Source organism: Trematomus bernacchii, unplaced genomic scaffold (genome assembly GCF_902827165.1).
Source record: "Trematomus bernacchii unplaced genomic scaffold, fTreBer1.1, whole genome shotgun sequence".
Taxonomy (NCBI): domain Eukaryota; kingdom Metazoa; phylum Chordata; class Actinopteri; order Perciformes; family Nototheniidae; genus Trematomus; species Trematomus bernacchii.
In genome coordinates this window covers 12,484,687-12,505,319 of record NW_022987828.1, presented here as the reverse complement: position 1 = coordinate 12,505,319, position 20,633 = coordinate 12,484,687, and the positions used below count along the sequence as shown (strand labels likewise).

Sequence of the window (20,633 nt, the reverse complement as noted above, 5' to 3'; positions counted from 1 at the left end):
GATGCAAAGTGTGTCACCTTGGCATTTATCTACAGACGCTCATTCCGAACTTTAAAACCCTGCTGCTTGTTGGGTGTTTTATTTTTTTGGGAAGGAGTGTGGTGCCTTAATGGACTTGATAATGGGGATCTATCTTGTGACAGCCATTACCGCCTGAGTTTAATGTGCACTCTCAAGGTAGTATGTTGACATTTTAAGCTTGTCACATCCAAAGGCTTGGCTTGTCACGCATGCTGCGCCTATGTGCCCAGCCTTCCAAAGATAATGAGCTAATTTGTTTTTCAACAGGACAGTGCTAACATTAAGCACAGAGCAGTACGCCAGAGAAAAGTCAGTTCTTCCTCTTCAAAGGAAAGAAGAATCACCTTTTATGTGCTGGAGAATTGCTCCGAATGACACATTTTCAATCTTCAGACACATTTGTGTTCAGTTATTAGGGCTCATTATAAAGTAGGACAATGTAATATGTGCAAGATCATAGAAAAGTATAACAACCTTTTACCACCATAACATATTCATCACAAACTGACTGAAGGCATATCATATGTTTGTAATTTAAATTAAAAAGCTACACATATTTATGAATGAAACTTTCAAGAAGTTCCTAATTATAGTGTGAACTTAAATGGACGATCTGCTGGCTGATTATCTCATTAAAATGATTATTTTGTGTAGGGCCAGCGCATGTGGATTTTGGATAATAAAAAACCTTTTTGAAACCTGGAAAATTCTGGCGCTCCGAATTAGAAATACTGACAAAACAGAAAGTTATTGCAGTTTCTTCCTGACAGGAGAGAGAAATGTTCAAATGTTGCACCATCTGCATGAATTAATTGGTCAAAGCATAATTTACTTGAATCCTTCCAAACAACTTATATAAGCCGACTTTTTAATAGTCTTTCACCTCTTCACCTCTGTGTTTACTTTATCCACACCATTACACTCATCAAAGAACTTGCTCTTGCTAATTGCAATTTCATTACAGTTAACCTCTTCTAAGATGTGGAGACTGCCTATAGAGTTTACAGAACTCAGTAGGAAAATGAAGCAGTTTCATGTTGTAAAGACAGACACACCGCATCTCCTTACATCCTTCTTTCCAACATCAAGTCCAGCATTCACTTATACACATGGATTGGCAGTACAAAAATCACTTTTAGGACACAAGATTATAAAGAAAAACTCTATTCAATCTATTCTAATCTATCTGTTTCCAACCTCTGCATGTCTTAAAGGGTACACCATCACATTTGTAGTACTTCAAGGAAGTTCCTTCCCCCGGTACCTGTGCCAAAAGCGTCATTACACAGATCCTGTGTCTTTTAACTGCTTGACATTGCGTTGCTCAGCTCAGCAGAATGATCAGCCCATCAAGCTGATTATCACTTAAGAAGAAGGTTAGTTCTTACTTTGAGTCGGGTGTTTGTTATTAATGGATTTGGTTGATTTAGATGAGTAACCTAAGTAGGAGAATACCTATCTGCCATACGAGTTGCACATGTCCTGATGTGTTCAAACTGGGAACAGGAGGCTGCGATCTTGTGTGACAACTTGAGCCTCAGTGAAACTGGTCGGTGTTTGTAGTATTATGTCCAACATACTGTAGCTTCAACTCCTAGGATTGCTTATTCTAACCTCATGTACTGTAAGCCATTGAAATGGTGAATACACGGTCATTGCCATAGAGGATATCAATTCAGCTTTCTAAGGAGCTCAAACTATTTCTTTACAGTGCAGTGGCTAAAGCCTACATTTAAGCGTACATTTGTTTTATCTTTGTGGTGATTGTTTATTATGGTGTATGGATTTTGTGTTGTAAATGGCCTTACCTGATGTATTATGCTGTATAGTGCTTTTCTTTCCTTTTTTACAGAACATTTCATCCTCCCCCGAATAATATTTTTAAATGTGGACAGAAAATGTAAGCAAAATTGACCTTTTGTTGCTATAGTAAGATAAGATACAGTAAGATAAGATGGACCTTTACAACCGTAACAATGCACACTGCTGCCAATATCTAATCATAAACCATTGCAAGACAATTTAATGTTGGCCTGTGCTTTTTTACGTGGCACTTTTCAGTAGGGGATATCTGTTATCCTCTACAGTGAGCCTCTTACTAGCTGTAGTACTTCTCTGCTAGTGGAGGCCTTTTCTTCTTGAGATATAAGGACCAAAGATTCAATTATTCCCACAAAAACATAAATTGGTCCCACTAAAAACATGTTTTGGGAGAAGTATAAATCAATTTAACACCTTAAGAGGTTATACTCCTGAGCCCTCATCTACGCCTTTACACTTTTATCACATAAACCACATGTTAGCATGGTCATTGAAATTCAAGAATACAGTGATTCAGAGGAATTCAGACTGACTCTACATTACTGTATTCATGTGGCTCTGACTTTCATAAAGCATGAGGCATTGGATTAGCATTTTTGTATTTTTCTCATTGAATTATAAAAACAATAAAAAGATTGTTTTATCCTCCAACCTTCTGTCCTCATAATTGACTACTGCAGCATGAATACATAGAACATCCCTGTATAACAATATGGTAATTCATTATTTATCCGTCATGTTTGAGGTGTTGGTCGAGATTCAGTTGGGCCGAGAAAGACAAGGGCATATTGTAATAATCAGCATGGAGGGTGAGATCAGGAGGACAAGTGAGAGGCAAACACAGAGGGATCAGATTCAAAAAAGACTGAGTGAGATATGTCGACAGGGAAAAAGCAACCAGAAAAATACAGCCAAAGAAAGTGAAAGAAATCAGATGATATCTGAGCAAATGACACATTACCAAGAGAGAGCGTGAGATGTGTCCCAATGTTTCTAATTCCAGCAGACAAGCACCCAGCCTGTCCCTGTCCCAACGTTGAATGAGTCATGATTATCCTCTGACAATGCTAGCCGATCTTTCTCAATAACACCATCCAAATCAATCATCACAGAACCCAAACACATGTTTGCCATACAAAAACTGGGCTATTCACCTGTTTCAAAATTGTGTGTGTCAACAGGCATTGCTGCATATTCATTTTAAGGAAGCTAATCAGCAAACATAAAACGATAACACACACACACACACATCAATCATTGTGTATGCAAAGGACTATGTTATGCACATTAGACTGACCATATTAGCCCTGGAAGGAACAGCGGTTGTGCTAAGCTGATGAGAGAACAAGTGACTGAGAGTCGAAAGCACTCTGTAAAAGGAAAGACGCAGTGGAGAAATAACAAGGACACAGAGATGTGGGAATTCATTTAAATGGCTTAAGATAAATGCAATTTCGGAGGGGCGTTTGTATTTTCTTTTTAACAGAGACATCGATATGATGTGAGAATACATATAATATATTTTATCTTACAGGCTGTAACTGCCCACCCATATTTGCTTTGTGATGCATAATAAGTCACTGTAAATTGCTTAACATTTGAAACTGATGCCACAAGACGTGGTAGCTAGTTGTATCACATTCTGGTGGTGTTGTTTATGTCATTGTCTGGTGGCATCAGTTTCAGTGTCGAAATAGCAGTCAGTGACTCAGCACTTCCTGAGATCTACGCATTGGGTGTTTCTCCCCAGTCAAAACAATTCTTCTGTTTTTTATTAACTTTGTTTACTGAATGTATACAGAGTGGATTCTGTTTCATTAGGTCAGGCTATTCTCCCAGGCTGCAGAGATTTAGACTGCAGGCCATTTTCTGTTGCATCCCTCGGGTGCCAGCAGTCGAAAAACATCCCCCAGAATAAATTTCTCAGGGCACAGCAGCTATCTTCTTTTGTCAGCTCCAATGTCAGTAATAATAAGAACCAACTCTCAAAAGCATATTACCCATTGGGACCTGGTCAAAGGGACATGAACACACTACACAAACTGGGTCTCAATGTCAACCCACAATGATATTTCTTTATTGATTGTAGCTCCTGGAGCAGCCGTATCACAAAGCCTAAGACGAAAAGCAGAATTCAAGCAAAGTATCAATACTTTTGAAAGCCTACTGTTACCGTCAACTATTAGGTACATGCATGTGTTCCTTATATTTCAAACAGAGAAAAGTAGTAGACAGTTCTTCTGTAATATACAAAAATGAATCGGTGTAAGGAACACATGTCTTTTATTATCTTGTTAAACTCTTTCATTGAGTGTGTGTTATTGAGAGGAAGAGAGAACCTTTTAAATGGGTTAAGATTTGTGTTCAGTCACATGTAGTTGAGTTAGTGTGCTGTATAATAATAGCAGGATTAAGTCTAGCATGTTTTTAAATAAATAGAAACACAGACGAAAGCTATGTTTCACATTAGTGCTGCAGCAATGCCACATCACACTAAATTGTTCATAAGTGGACCCATCTCGGCATCAAGAAATGCATAAAGTCAACAATAAGTGGCTTTGCAGTAGTAAAACAATATGGTAGTCAAGTGCAGTTGACTTTTGGTTGCTTTTAAGTGCATACTGTACAAATGTATTGTGTTGTATCGCTCTAGCACACGTTTGTCTCTGTTTTTGTATCTTCCATAAATAGTGGAATGCTCTAAAGCAGCGGTTTTCAAAGTGTGAGGCGCGCCTCCCCTGGGGGGCGCCAGAGAGCTTCAGGGGAGGCGCAGCGTGAGAAAAAAAATAACGAGAAAAGATGAGAAAAGTGACACTTGCCCACTTTTGGCTGTCTGTGGAGACCGAGTTCCCCCACTTCGCCAAAAAGGCTGTAAAAGTGCTCATTCCCTTCATCTCCACCTACCTGTGTGAGTGCGGGTTTTCCGCATGGACTTTAATCAAAATCAAGTGCAGAGTATGATCTGCGTTTATTCCTGTGTGCATCAAAGACGCAGACTCATTGTTCCCACTAAAGTAGGGATGAGTGTAATAAGGAGGCAAAATTGACGTTCAGTGTGTTGCCGGGAACATATAAGGATTTATCCACGATGTTGAAAATGTTAAAAATGTTTTAAAAATATGTGTTGAGAACACGGCGTGCGAAAATATACGGGTCGTGCTGCAGCTAGATTTGCCTGTCCTCTGTAAGAAGGTGTCGGCGACTGACATGCAAGGAAGAACAGCTGTCCACAGGCTGTTCCAACTTTAACAACTTTATTAACTTCCAGGGTAGTGAATTGAACATGCTATTGTAATTGGGTGTGTGGTATATTTTCATGCACGGACACGCATGTTCCACAACACACAAACTGAACAACACTCAATTGTCCGATCGCTACCACTGTCCTTGCGATCTTGTTATAACGATAACAACAAAGTGCACGTTATTACTGATGCAATATGGTTGAGACCATTTGGGCTTATTCTAGAGGGGTGCAAGGAATAGTCCAAGTAGTGGGGGAGTTGTATACAATATGTTTAAAACATAAAGATAAAAAGGTTTAAAAAAGTTATTGTTTAATGTTTTAAGGAGGTGACGCTACTCAGCCAATCAAATCGGTGCAGTCAGTGAGCCAGCACGATAGATTCAAACACACACACAGAGACGAGACAAGAGGAGAGAAACAGTCTTCATTTTATCTTACTGGACCTCTTTGAAATGCAATTGAATACCCCTGCATTATAGCAACAACAACAATGATAATAATAATAATAGCAATAATAATTGGGAGGGGGGGGGGGCGCGGCTGTTCTTATGTTCTCTGAGGGGAGGCTCACCTTCCCACACTTTGAAAACCCCTGCTCTAAAGGAACTTTCTACTGTAATCCAAACAAATTTACTTAGAAAAACTAACATTCTTGCTTATTCAATGTGTGCCCACACTATACTACACTTCCATTAAATGGAAATATTGTGGATGTATTGTGCATCATTTTAGACACATTTCCTCAAAATTGAGGATGGAAGCACAGTCCATCTTACAAATCTGAAATGATTTGTACTGCGAACTAGGACAATGAAAATGTCCAGTTGCTATGGTTAAACTTGAATTAAAATGGTCACACTACAGCGAGTTTCACTCACCTTAAATAGATTGTATTATTGATGTGTCATTCTCCTCCCTATCCGCTATCTGCTTGTTACTGTTTTTCAAGGGCATCGCCGATGCATCCTGTAGTTAGCGCCTAGCCCAAGATGTTTGTGATTGTTTAAAAGAAATATAAAAAAGCCAGTATGTTTGTTTCGCCAATAGCAGAATGAAAACGGGTGAAAAACAGGATGTTTGTTTCACCAATAGCAGAATGAAAACGGGTGCAGCCAGACCTTTTTCCATCGCAGTAAACCGTTAAAGCTTCGCTAATCACTGCTCCTCCTGGTGGATAGATAAAGCATTGCAACTGATTTCCATGCATCGTGCTTAGCGACATTACGAGGCGGCACTGCATGGACTAAGTCATGGAAGGGGATCGCATACTGCCAGGACTGAGCAGGGACCCAGAGGGGATTAGCCACGGATCAGCTGGGTACGAATCCAACTGATTTCAGAGGCTCCAGGTTGTGGTGGTGTTATATTAAATCTCATTGTATTTTTAGGTTTTCCTTTCCATCACTGTATACAAACATAATTTAAACCTTCAAGCTTCACAGAGGAAATATTTGTGTATACTGATTTGAGTTGTACTATACAGGTCCTGTTGTTATTATTTCCACTGCTGTATCTACTGTAAGTCTATTTATGTTGCTCTAGCTGTCAGTTGTCTGGGAATAGGGTATAATTTACAGCGGTGAAACACTCCTTCACAGTTCAGAATACATGGGCAGTCTTAGCATCAATAGTATTGATGGGGATGTGTACCCTTATCTTAGTCTGACAGCAGGAGAGCAGGCTTAGGGAAAGGGCCATGGTCGAGATTGAGTGAGTGAATGAGAGAGACTGATGGAGAAACAATGCATTCCTCCTGATGGTGCAATGTTGCTATACACTTAAATCTTGAACTAAGCTGTGGTCCAGCTGCCATCTAATACTGATATCTCCCATTCCTCCCTTATGTGTGGAGAACAGCTATTATGTTTTGGGAAGCTGCCAAAAAGCAAAGTGGAAGGACCCATTGATAATGAGGAAATAACCCAACATCCAGTCTCCTCTTAGCTGAGGGTGATATGGATACTTTTAGGCTCTTATGAATCTTCCAGCAGTGAAAAGATAAAATAAACTGTATTTTGTGCTTGTTATCTCTAGTGAATGCTTAAAAACCATCAATGACCAATTGAACTGCATCTCAGCACATTATCTTGTCATCAGTAATCTGTGCTGAAAAGACGCAGAGCCTGGTCCAAAGTTGAAAGACTCAAGTACAAAAATCTATGTATGTAAATTTATGATTAAAATGTTCTTTGCAGTTTTGGCTTGGCTTGAACTTTGTAACAATTGAATCCCAAATTAAATAGCGTAGACAATATTCTAGTTGCATTAATTTCTCTATGATTGTTTTTCGTTTAAACCTAAACTCTTTTGTGATCCCATTCTTATTTCCATTTTTTTCTTCAACATCTTCCTCATCATATTATATGTATTCATATTCTGAGGGAATAAGTAGATGCTCATCCTAAACGAAACAGACAGTATTACAATACAATCAAAGCCTTTTCAAACAGTCTCTTAGGGAAACAAAACAGACATTTTATTCTGAATCACGCATTATAAGCCGTCTCAATTAGGCTAGCTACACCATTGTTGCAGCAGGGTAAGGTGGTGTTGACAACATCGCAGCATTTGTCTCAGTGGTGACTCTTTTGTATCCCGGGATTGTGCTCTGAGTCAGAGCAAACAAAATGACTGTGAAATCACTAAGACAGACCCAATTTATGCAATATTCACTACATCAGTGGTGTGGTGGTTTGTTTCCTGCCTTCATATTACATTTGTAAAATGAGGGCAAGACACAGTCGACAGCTTGTTTTCGTAGGAAACAGATTGTGTGGCACAAAGTTGAAATGTCTTCTTTCAGCCTGGTGTCTTGATGCCAATGCTCCATCTCCCTGGACCAATCTCTGCATAACTGCACTGGTCTGATGAGGCGTGGACTTCTGCTGAGAAATACTGTGTACTTTTGTTGATCAGCCCTAATCCGCATGGCAGATGTCCTTTTATAGCAGTGTCAATTATGAGTTTATGAACATGTTTATGATAACAATCTACAAGCCCCTTTCCTGTTATGGTCCCTGCATTTGCTGACAGTTAAGCAAAAGTACATGATCTCATGGTGATGGTCATTGTATCAGGGTTTTTTTTATATATGCAATGATGATTAGATGTCCATCATCATCCATCAATCTCCTATAATATTACTGATACAAAATGACTGCTTTGCCAGTATGGGTATCACAGATTGGAAAACCTTTTATTTAAAAGAAAGCAGCTGCGTTTTTCATCTCCCTATTAGTGCTGAAACAAACCGATTGAGAACCTGCACACCTGCAGCAGCTAGGCACACAGCATCACTTCGCAACATTCTATTTTTTCCGATACAGCGCCCTTAAAAAAACTGCTTTTCCTCCACTCGCTCTCTGCTTGGCTCCCGTGGCAGCTCGACTGAGCTCACCTCTTGCCTTTGCTGTCTTTCGTGTGAGTCGAAGAATGGATGAGGAGAGATCGAGGTCGGGAAATATCACCAGTTATATGACAAACAGTCCCGTCATTATAAAGACAAATATAAAGGAAAAAAGAGCCATAGCTCTGGAGATTGGCTTTTCAGGGGAGAAATCAAGTTTAGTGGTGGGTGTCCACACATGATTGAAAGCTAATGCAGAGGTGGAAGAACTACACAGATATTTTACTTCAGGAGAAGTTGTAATATCACAGTGTGAAAAGACTCTGGACTTGTAGCAGCAACACTTCCTATTGGTGCAATGAATGCCACTGGACATGAATCATGTGCTGTGCCACGGCGCTGGAGCTGCAGTGTGTTTTCAGTTTTTTCCTTGAATTACAATCCACTTGTTGACTCTTTTAAAAATGTAATAAATTCTTCCCCCTATCCATTGGCATCCATATACACAGTCTATTCATTTATCAGATTATTCCGAATCAATAGGATTATAAATATTAAAATGGTTATAGGAAGGTTTATATGGATTTTCCAAGCTATTTCTTGAAGGTGTATATATAGGACTGCTGACATTAGATGTCATATCGCAGAAATATTCTAGCAGAAAATGAGTGATGGCCTCTGTCCACTTCAGGGGGAACATTTAAGAGTCATTATTCCACCATTATCATCCTTGCCAATGACTGTTGAGCGCTCCTGCCTCCTGTCAGCGGGCTGTCTGCTGTATAATGGGCCATTACCAAGCCAACATGGCCATGGACACACTTTAGTCTGCTTAAAGTGGCCGAGGGACAGTGGGCTGCTCAGACAAAAAAAAATGTTTTTTTATTGACCAATGGTCTTTCAGCAAAAAAGAAGGTATATAATTTGGAGTCTCTCACATAAGCAGATGGTGGAACTGGTGAAATAAATGATAAATGTGATACTGCAGTAATCCTGCAAGCACTAGCACTAACAGTTCTGCTGACACAAAAAAAGGGCTGCCAATCCTCTTGACCACAGCCTCATTTCATTACAGTCTCAAAATATAACATTTCATTTGATCCTTTTATATTTTTACTTCTGCATTTTCTGATTGTATTCATCATCAACTCATCTGTTAGAATAATTATTTGCGTTATTAATTTCTTTCAACTATAGAATGTCAACAAAAAAAAACCCAATCCAAATCCAAAATATGTAATTCAAAGTACTAGGAAACACAGCAACATGGCAGTCTTCAGATTTGAATAGCTTGAACCAGAGAAGGTTTGCTATTTTACAATTGATAATTGATTAAAGTAAATAGCTTAAAACTGTTCTTGAATGTCATGAATCGTCTTGTTTCAGCTATATACCTAGGTGCATGCAGCCTCTTTGCAATGGCAGCAATAACACTGGCATCTCTCAGGAACAGAGTATAGTGCATAGCACAGTACACAGTTTATTGTTACAAGCTGACACGTTTTGACACTCGCTCAGTGTTAGATCGTGCTCTGGATTTATATTACTGTCAATCACATGACTTCCTGCTGAGCACAGCATTAGAATTTCATGTTGCGCAAAGGATTAGCTTTGCCAAGTTCCCTGGTGCAAATGCTGGCGTCCATGTTAGTCCCGCTCTCTCTCACACACACACAAACACATGCACACAAACAAAAACATTATCACACTTCCTGTGCATCAATACATCTTGCACTTTCCTTAGCATTCATGTAAAAAGATGCACATAATCCCTATATTTTATCTTGCATATATATTTAGTTCTACTTTAACTACGGTGCATCTACCTCTTCCTCGGCTGTGCCATTCCTCCTCTCCCGCTCCTCCTCAGCATGTTATTTAGTTGCCCCTGTACGCATGATTTACAGAGCCCTAATGTACTCCTGTGCTTGCAGTCAGCAGATGAAATCGTCATTTGTCACATTAATAGTCCTCCCCCTCTGCAATACATTCGCACAGACATACACAACCCTTCCCCAGTACGGCCTCATTGACAGAACACCCCCCCCCCCCCCCTTATCACCCTCCCCTTTCTTCCCCTCCGCCTCCTTTACTGCCTCTGGTATCATGGTGGATTTAACAGTTTCTTACCTGTATAATGTTAATGATATGTTCATGGTGAGCAGTACTCGTGCTTCTTAAAAGGCTCATAGCAGGCCTGCTGTGTGAGAAATGATGGCTTGAATTTTCAAGGCAGCATTAGCAGTACCCTGTACCGTTTCACTTGCTAAATTAGAAAATCCCTGCAGTATATTATTATGCACCTCATAACAGAGTCTAGAATTATATGCAAATTCAATATTCTTCATTAAAACTGTTTTGCATTTGGATCACCATCACTTTCTCTTTTATGCTGATTGCCTGTTTCACTGTTTTGCATATTTGTAACCTACTGTAAGAGAGGACACATACGATTTGCTTTATGACGTGAATACACACGCAACACAAGAAGGGTTGGTCAAAGCTACAAAGGGTCAAAAATATGAATGTGTAATGTTCCTTATAAAATTATAAAAGCTGTGGTTTCAACTTAGAAAGTAATCTTTTGCTTTAGAATAGAGTGAATATCCTGGGATATTGCCTGATTTGATGCAGTTAGTTTAAGCCTGTGTGTTGAACCCAAAATTGAGAAAGTAGGATGATCAGTATTCTGGTGAAAACTTTTTGAAAAGCATTGGAAACACCAGTGAAGACTTATAACTTCATTTTACGTTTTCACCACACGTGACAACAAATGTGGTTTGCTCCAAATTAATTGTATAGATTTATTTAAAGATCTCTCCGCTTCCTTTAGTATGAAATAAACACATCATCTTTTAGGTCATTGATCCACCGTCAGATAATTTAAAGAGCAAATAATGAATACTTTATAGATCACATCACTGCAACTTCAGTCTACCCACTCTCATTAAATATTTACCACCACTTAGAAAGAACAGCTTTTCTTGTCAACATATTAATAATGTCAAAGATGGCATTTTCATCTTTATACTGTAAGCTATTTGGCATTTTGCCCAGCAGACATGCTGACCTGCCCTAAGAGGATCTGAAACAGATTTAGCCCAAATTACATGTGTAAATAAAAATGTCGGGACTTTAAGACCCACCACAGACTTTACAAGCTTGAGTCTGCAGTCTGAGTCTGTGCTGGCTTACAGATGTTCACCATGTTTATTGAGAGAGGTGGATGTGACAGAATTAAGTTTATACTAACATATTCCTGGTTTTAATTTGTGACTTCCGTTCTCTGCTGAGTACCACACTGACTCCTGTACCACTCTGAGTCATCTGCTGATTTTCAAGCGACTGCTGACTTGAGCTAGCATTTTTGGCTTTAATCAGCTGTCTCATTTTTGTCTGAGGAAAAGGATTAGAGGATGCCCCCCCACTGAATCTCTCGTCTACACATTATAATACAATTTGAGAACCAATCCCCTCCTTTCTGTGATCTCTTCTCTACTACAGAGGCTCAGATGTAATCCTAAGGAGGATACACAAAGACCCATCTTGAATTCTTAAAACCAGTTGAGCACACTTTCTTGAATCATCTACAGTGCTCTAACAACCTGACATATTTGTTCAATGAAAAACATGCTGTAATTGACTTTGAATTGCAAATCTAACCATGTTTTGCCTTATTTCTCCTCTTCTTCTTACCCGACTCCATCTTCCTCCATATATTTTGCTTTTCTCATTATTCTTTCCCTCCTATTACCTTATCCTATATTCTATTTCCTTTCTTTAAATCCTTGTCCGCACCCCATTACTCTTTTTTCTTCACCCATCTTCCCTCTGTTATTCTTTCCTCTGTGCAGCATGTGAGCTGATGAACCAGGGGATCCTCGCTCTGGTCACATCCACTGGCTGCGCAGCTGCGAGTGCCCTGCAGTCTCTGACAGATGCAATGCACATTCCCCACCTCTTCATCCAGAGAAATGGGGATGGCGCGCCCCGCACCGCCTGCCAGCTCAACCCCAGCCCAGAAGGAGAGAGCTACACGTTGGCTGCCCGTCCACCTGTTCGAATCAACGACGTGCTGCTCACCCTCGTCTCAGAACTACACTGGCAGAAGTTCATCATCTTTTATGAGAGCGACTACGGTGAGTTGGGACGAATGAGAGCAGCTGATGGCCAAATTTATCTCATAGACATGACGTTTGTATGTGAGATGATTTCAGCTGTTTCATTTAAATGTTAATGCTCCGAAAACCCCCTCCGGTGTCAACGGGAGATCAGGCTGACGTAAAGCCGTATATTAACACTAAGAATTCTTATGCTGAAGAACACACTCAGAGTAAGAGCTAAGATGAAAGAACATCACCACACACACACACACACACACACACACACACACACACACACACACACACACACACACACACACACACACACACCACACACACACACACACACACACACACACACACACACACACACACACACACACAGACACGCATTGTACATTCACTTTGCTACAAAATGCATCAAAGTTCAGTGGAGATTGTCAGGAAAAACAAAATCTCATTGCTTCGTTCACCATTAGTAGCATCTTCATGGAGAGACAAGTCTGCGCCTAATTGGCTCATCTGTGGCACCAGAGGATGACGGCGTGTCCCAACAGTACTTAATATACTGTATTATTTTTCATTATTCTCAACACAACGCCCACATGGACCAGACCTTTCCTGACCCACATTTTGGTAAAAGGAAAAGGAGCGTGGAGTGATTGACAAGATGGTACAAGGGCAGAAAGATGAGGAGAATATATAGCTGCATTGGCATTACTCTGATGATACGTTGCCACTGCTGGCTAATCTTTGTACTACTCGGAAAAGTGCAATCACGAGGAGAGCGTAAATCAGTTTGATTTTTCTCAGTACAGTAGAAGCTACGGTACATCAAAGCGAGCCCTCAGGGGAAAACAGCCTTCCACTTATCACACACAAGCTGCCCAGCACACACACACACACACACACACACACACACACACACACACACACACACACACACACACACACACACACACATGTTGGACCCTACGGCTAGTCACGGAGCTCCCAGTTAATGTATGTGACATGCTGTTTCACATTTACAGAGATCTGTCTTAAGACACTCTTTGTAGAAAGTGGATTCTCAGCATTAATTTGGATCGATTAAAATCCCTCCGTGGAAGAGCATCTGTCTATCTTTCTTTCTATCTGTCTGTCTGACCTGTTAGCTCTCTGTCTGACTGACTAGCTATCTCAATGTGTCTCTTAGTATCTGTCTTTTCTATCTAGATGTCTGTCTGACTTTATTGCCTGTCTGTCCGACTTGCTGTTTTTTTTATCTATCAGTCTGCCTTTCTCACTTTCTCTGTGTCTGAGTTGCTATAATAGCTAGTTGTCTGGCTATCTGTCTTGCTTTCTATCCATCAATCTGCATTTTAAGGAAATATTAGTCCCTCCTGGTACAATACACTTTCATGTATTGCATAATATCCTATCAGAAACTCTTTGTGTAGAACATCTCACCCCAGAACAGTGCACCATAGCCTTAAATTGCAAACCCTTGAGAGGGAACCTGTATCTAATGCATGAAGGCTTGGTTTAACAAGGCACTGTTGGTGAGAAATAATGGATAGTAATTCTAGCTGTAACAAAATAGCCTTTTTTTAAGCCAGCTAAATTAGATGCTACAAAGTCAGCACCGTTGACATTTGTGCTGGTGTTAACACTGTTTAACTCTGCACTCGTTAAATTAAGGAATGTAGCGGCTAATTAGGATCCTCATCACATAACAGTCAAAATACCCATGGTGCCTGCCTTGAAGCAGTACTACAGTGACCCAGACTGCTGCTGATAGAGAAAAGTGCTGCCTGTAAATCTGTGTTTGCACTTTGAATATAGGGATACTAAGTGTTGGATTTAAATATGAACTGCTCAGTTTTATTCAGATGATGTATCTGTGTGGTTTAACATGATTCATATGATACATTTTAGTTTGACTTCTTTGTCAAACTTAAGGTTGAGTTGTATGTTTACCTTCCCTTACTGTTGTGTGTATTATATGACATTTGTCAATTATGTTTGCGTTACGTGAATTCAAAACTGTTTACATTCAACAGAAGAAGCTGGTACATTAGTTATACATGAAGTTGTTTAAACACTTTGATTGAAATGAAGAACTCATCGAAGAAGAAGTAAACAAGATCAGAAATCTGACATTTAAATGCCAGCATTTGGTATTCAACAGGTTTTGAGCTAAATAACAGACACTGCACACCCACACTCGTGCTGTCAGTCGTTCTGACATCTTGACACTTTTAGTTATCTTGGCGAATATCCTGCGGAAACGTTTTGGTAGCCAAAATGTATACAGCTTAAATAAACAAACTATAGAATTGTATTATGTTAATGACTGGATTATCAAGATGTTTTTCCTATTTTGTAAGTTTTCTTTATATTTTATCCATTGGTGAATTTAAAAATCAAATGTAACTGAATACTGCAATGACGGAATATTGCATTGCTAACTTTATATAAACTAATTTTTATCTCTGTCTCCTTTTTCTTTGCCACAGTTTCCATCATTGCTTAACCTTAACAGATAAGTTTCGACACCGTGTCACTTCCGACTCATGCTGTCGGATCAGTTATATTCAAACAGAGGAAATTAGGTGATGTAAGCTAACTCATGGCACAGGAACTTAGATTGTGCTCTCGGTGTGATCTTGTCAAAGCCTTCCTATCTCCTCTTCTGAGCTTTCTGTCTATGTTTAGCATGAAAAGGCAGGAAGTACAACACTGTGACATCTCCCTCTCTAGGAAAGTTCATGTTATGATATGTGTGATATATATTCTTGTGACATCTCCAACGGTTTTAGTATAACATTCCTTGTAGGTTTGCCAGAAATGCCCAGATTTTCTTAGAGTTTTAGTCATGTACATGTATAACTCTTACATACAGGTTCATCTGTATTTTATTATGGGCTCTAACCGTTAATTATATACATCATTTCCATAACATGACAAAAAAAGGTACAAATTGACATTCAAGATTTCATAACTAACAAAATAAAACACTACGTTTCATAGAGTGTTGCTTGAAAACATGACTGCAATTATATTTGTGAAACAATCTGTAATCTAAACAGCGTTACTATGTTTTATTTAAACACAAATATATCAGCAAAGAACTTTGAGATGGTTTGTCAAGTACTTTTATCATAAAAGTCTAGTTATATTACACGGAATAATGCAAACGACTTATCGGCTGAAGCACTGAGTGTCAGACAGCAAGACATTATTTGACCATTAAATAGCAGTTACATTAATGTTTAGGAATTAAAAGATGTCCACACTGACAAGGCGTGTTCTTTCTCCCTCTTAGCTATAATTAAATGTTTTAAAAGACTGTCACAATGACAAAGCACTATGCTGATCCATCATCACTGTGCTCCATCTTTGTATCTTTGTTTTACATTTCTTCCTATAGAACGTTTTTAATTTCTTCTTTCAGAGATCGAAAAGATCATCATTCCATTATTTCTTTATCTGATTCAAAACGAATAATATGAATAAATGACGGTCAGATGGAATATGTTGAAAAAGGACATTTCATTTACAGATTCATCACGAGCATGATTGCTATACCAAGGCCATCTTTATCGAACATGTGAGGTAGCAGTGAGCTGATGGATTTGCGATGTACTTTAATATGCTTTGTTTTTGCTGGGCTGCCGATTCATCAATTTGCTGATGGTGCGTTACTCTGTAAAGGCAGATGCTATAAAAGATAGAGCACCGTTTAACTTAGAGCCACCGGCATAACACTGTAGCACTACATACAAAAATGATCTGAAAACTCATTATCTAAAAAACACTAATCTTGAAAATGATTAATATAACCAGTCATATTCCTTTGTTTTTGGGTGGTGTGCAGCACCGTGCTCTTCAGTCGGAGAGCACAGGGTGCGTTATTATAACTTAAAGGGGACCTATCATGCAAAATGCACTTTTGTATGTCTTTTATACATGAATATGTGTCCCCGGTGTTCCAGGGAACTCACCAAGTGTCAGAAAACACAATTTATCTATTTTCGTCCATACCCAAATCTCTAAAAAAGGGGCTGCAACGGATCTGATAAAAACTGATCCAGATTTGAACACTGTCCTGACGCCAGGACAGTGGCGCTACGGCTATTGGGCCAACTCCACCAATCAGGAGGAGACACCCACGGCCATTGCCGTTCGAAAGCGCTGAAGACGCTGTAGTACATATGCCAGGCCTGTAGGTGGTGCTGTTCTCACAGAATCAGCCCTTGCAAAAACAGGGATAAAAAAGTGTAAACTGAGCGAAATGAGGCATGGCTAAAATGCATGATCTGTTTGGTATTTTTTTTTTTTTTAAAGTATAAATATGCCTTATATAGGTATGGTCCTACACTATATTATTCAAATATAGCATGATAGGTCCACTTTAAATGGCTGAATTCCTTGACCTCAGAGGCGAAGTAGCTTGGTGTAATGAAGTGTGTCAGGGAAGCTGATTCAGTCTAGCCACCAATGCATCAGTTGCATAAAAGCCACAACAAACAACTCTTAAGGCTTCACCTCTTCTGGCTCCATTTGTTATCGTACATTTTCAACACATAATTTGATTCTCTGTTGTGAGAGAGCATTTTCCTTAATGGCTTTCAAAAGCAACAGTAATAACCTTATTCTTTAGTTCAAGGAAGCTGATTTCATAATACGAATGCAACACATCCTTTTGTTGGTTTTGTGCCCAAAACGACGATGAAATGATTCAATAATATTATAATCCCATAAAGCCCATTGCAAACCAAAAGACCTTTCACGCCTTTTAGGATTCAGCTTTTTCCTTTTTGTTAAGGTCTTTCTTTTTTTTTTATGCCAATTTATTTTTCTTCCTTCAAACAGTTCTACGGTGCAGATTTCAGCCCTGCTCTCTGACTGCGCTGAAGGGTAGTTTAATGTCTCGTATTTTTATTTGAAAAGGACAAAATAGACCTGGTGAATGTCAAGGCAACAAAAGTTCCTCTGAACAACAGAAAGACTGAAAAACAAACTTCAGGCAAGGCAAACTCTCCCTCTGCAGTCAAGGACCATGCACTGCAAGGACTTTTCTGAAAATTACCAAAGTGCACCTTTTATACCCAAAAAATGAATGTCTTATTGTCTTTTGGCTGTATTTAAAATACAGCGATTGAATCCACAGTTGTAGGTTGAGTTCCTGAGGTGAATCCAAAGATGTGGTTTTATTACATTTCATTTTACATTTACCATGACCTGACACAACGTGTTCATTCTCTCCTCTTCTCTTGTTTATCAAACCATCCATGTCTTTAAATTCACACAGTTCAGAAGAATGGTTGCAGATTGAATAAGTCAGTCATGCCATGCTGTTAAATCAGACACAATATGCCTTTCTATCTGGCCCACGCCCTCTCAAACCGTAATATCCTGAAGAGACTTTGAGAGCAAGCTGAGTCACCTTCACTGTTCGATCAGGGAAGGAAATTAGGAAAGGAAATGGAGGATTATTAAACCTCGTGTGGCATATACACACAATAGCACGCTGAAATAGACTCTGCATTTAATAATAATAGGAACAGAGATGTATAAGAAATATGTTAAAATAGTAATATCAAAATGTACTTGAATTATTTTCATAAACCCCTAAACAAATCCAACTAAATGATAGCATGGCAATGTCAGCCTGTAGGTCAGCAGGCCAATCCAGCACTTTGGTCTAGACGGAAATATCTCGGCTATTGGATGGATTTCCATGAAATTCATTAATGCCTCCCTGGGTCATTAATGTTTCCCAGAAGCTGAAGCCTAACGACTTTAGCTCAAAGCATTGCTGGGCCTAAGTACAGCCTCACAGAGCTGTTTGCTGGGCTGTACACGCTCAGTCTAAGGGTTTGATATATGTTATCTGTGTGCCTTTGTAAAGGCCATTTAACGTGTGCTTACGCTGTACTCACAGTTGTGTTTATGTAAAAGGAAGCTATTTATTCTGTGTGGGAGGAGGCACAGTGGATAGCCTATCTGCAGACTAAAGTGTCTGTACAATTGCCCTGTCATTTTATCATAACAAGGAGAGCACAAGAGGCACGATTATCGGAAATCTTAAGAGAAAGGTCGATTTCTTGAACATCAGGCAGGCTCCTTGGCAGGTCTGACTGAGTTAACCTGTGCTTAGTAATGACTTTGGAGCAGCTATATCGGTCTCTGCCCGCCCTGTGGTGGCTGGCTCTCTGTTAGAGGAGGAGAGAATTAGGCTGGGATTAGTTGTGAGATTGATTAGGATGCTCTTGGACCCATGTAGGGGGTGGTTCCTAATGTGGAAAGTGCATTTATAACTGAGGCAGGACAAACACAAAGGATCCCTCCTGCAGAGACTGTGGTCTTTGTGTAATGTGTTATGTTAGGGTTGGCGACAGATCTGAGAATATAAACCAAGCATTTTGGGAACAGTGAAGACCTGCATCGACATTTTATACACTTTTGATATTAACTTATTTCACAGAAAATGACAATGTAATGCTACATTTGGGCCATAAGGTCTGTGATACTGCCAACTAACTGTAACAACTGTAATTAATATGTAATTTCACAGGTAGTGAACGCACAGGTGAGCTTGAAATAATTTGCTTATTTTAAAAGTTGAACGAAAGGAGAGGATAACAAATGTTTAATATAGAAGATAGAGTGTTTGGGAAGAGATATTGTTTGCTTTGTTATGCAGTTTAGGTACATACAGGTCAGGGACAACGTTTTATTTTACCTGATAGCTCTCTGTATTAAATCTTATTCTGAAAGGTTGTCCAGGAACAATTTAGAAAAGGTTAATCATTCATAGGAGATTGTAAGAAATAGGAAATGTACGGATATTTTTAAGATACTGCTCCATTATTCTCCTCACTACAATGTTGATTACCCGCTGGAAATGAATAAATCAATCCTGCATGACCACAGAGCAAGACATTTAAGCTTTTTGTGAAAGGGTAAAATAACTGGCAAGACCTTATTTGCATACTTCTGTGTTGATGACAGAAAATGTCAAGGCAATTTTCCTCATCTCAGCAAACTATTTGAAACCTTTAACCTGACCTATTTTTAAATAACGAAAGAAGGCCTGTTTGCCATTATTATACTCTACAGTTTTGAGCAGGGGCTGATTTTTCAGTTTTAATTTATTCCTGCATTATTTGTCATATTTATTGTTCTATTTATAATTGTTATCATTTAAATTGTTGCATTCTGGTCCGATTGTCTCTCTTCAAAGCACACGGCTTCCCAAAGGCATGCCAGCCAAACTTAGTAACAAAGTAAGGCAGTTAAATGTATTTTTTGCCAAAACCTACACAGTGGCAGTGTAAGCCAACAGTATCTTTGAGATTATGGACTGGGCCTGGACTGAAATATATATTAGGTCTGCACATTGGGACTTGACTAATATTGGAACCATTTTGTTGATGCTGCTTCCCTTCAGTTTGTATTGTCTTTGAATGACAATGGCATATGTTCATGCCGACCAAAAGTATAATAGCAAACAGCTGTTTATTCAAACGACCCAGAAGAATGGATCACAGTTAAAAGACTTTAGTATGTGGACCTCCTGTGTCAAAACAATGCATTACATTAAAGTCTGAGGCTCAGTTGTGATCGTTTTTTATTTTAGCCTGCTCAACAGAAACAACAGTAAATGGTTAGAATACCAATATCTATTTTCACTGAAGCAGAAAAACACAAATCAGTGTTTAAACTGATTATACTTATTTTCGCAGATTCACCTAAAAAAGACAAAAAACTGATGAGATGAATCAACATCATAACTTCACCAAAAACATATTTATCCATCTAATGCAAATCCTGTGTTATGGTCATGTAGTGGTGGTTTTGTCTCCGTTATATTAAAGAAGCCCTAATATGCTAATGGAGGTTTGTGGTCATGTGTGATATAGGTTTTTGTGCATGTATGGTCTGCAGAGGCTAAAATAAAATACAAATAGGAACCTGAAAATGAGCTTAATATGTCCTCTTTAGAAGATCTTGCCAATGTTTTGACCACAACCATTTCAACAGAATGAAAAAGAAAAGTAATGTACAACACCCTATATGACACACATTTGATTGGTCAACTTCATTT

At 39.1% G+C, this 20,633-nt stretch overlaps 1 protein-coding gene across 2 annotated transcripts in view; it reads left to right on the top strand.

Moving 5' to 3' along the window:
* Positions 1 to 20,633, top strand: part of grid1a (glutamate receptor, ionotropic, delta 1a) — a 199,246-nt gene that overhangs the window by 106,305 nt on the left and 72,308 nt on the right. For both annotated transcript variants that reach the window (XM_034151932.1, XM_034151931.1), the window contains exon 3: positions 12,290 to 12,574. In XM_034151932.1, the coding sequence (XP_034007823.1) occupies positions 12,290 to 12,574 (285 nt within the window). The remainder of the gene's footprint in view (positions 1 to 12,289; positions 12,575 to 20,633) is intronic.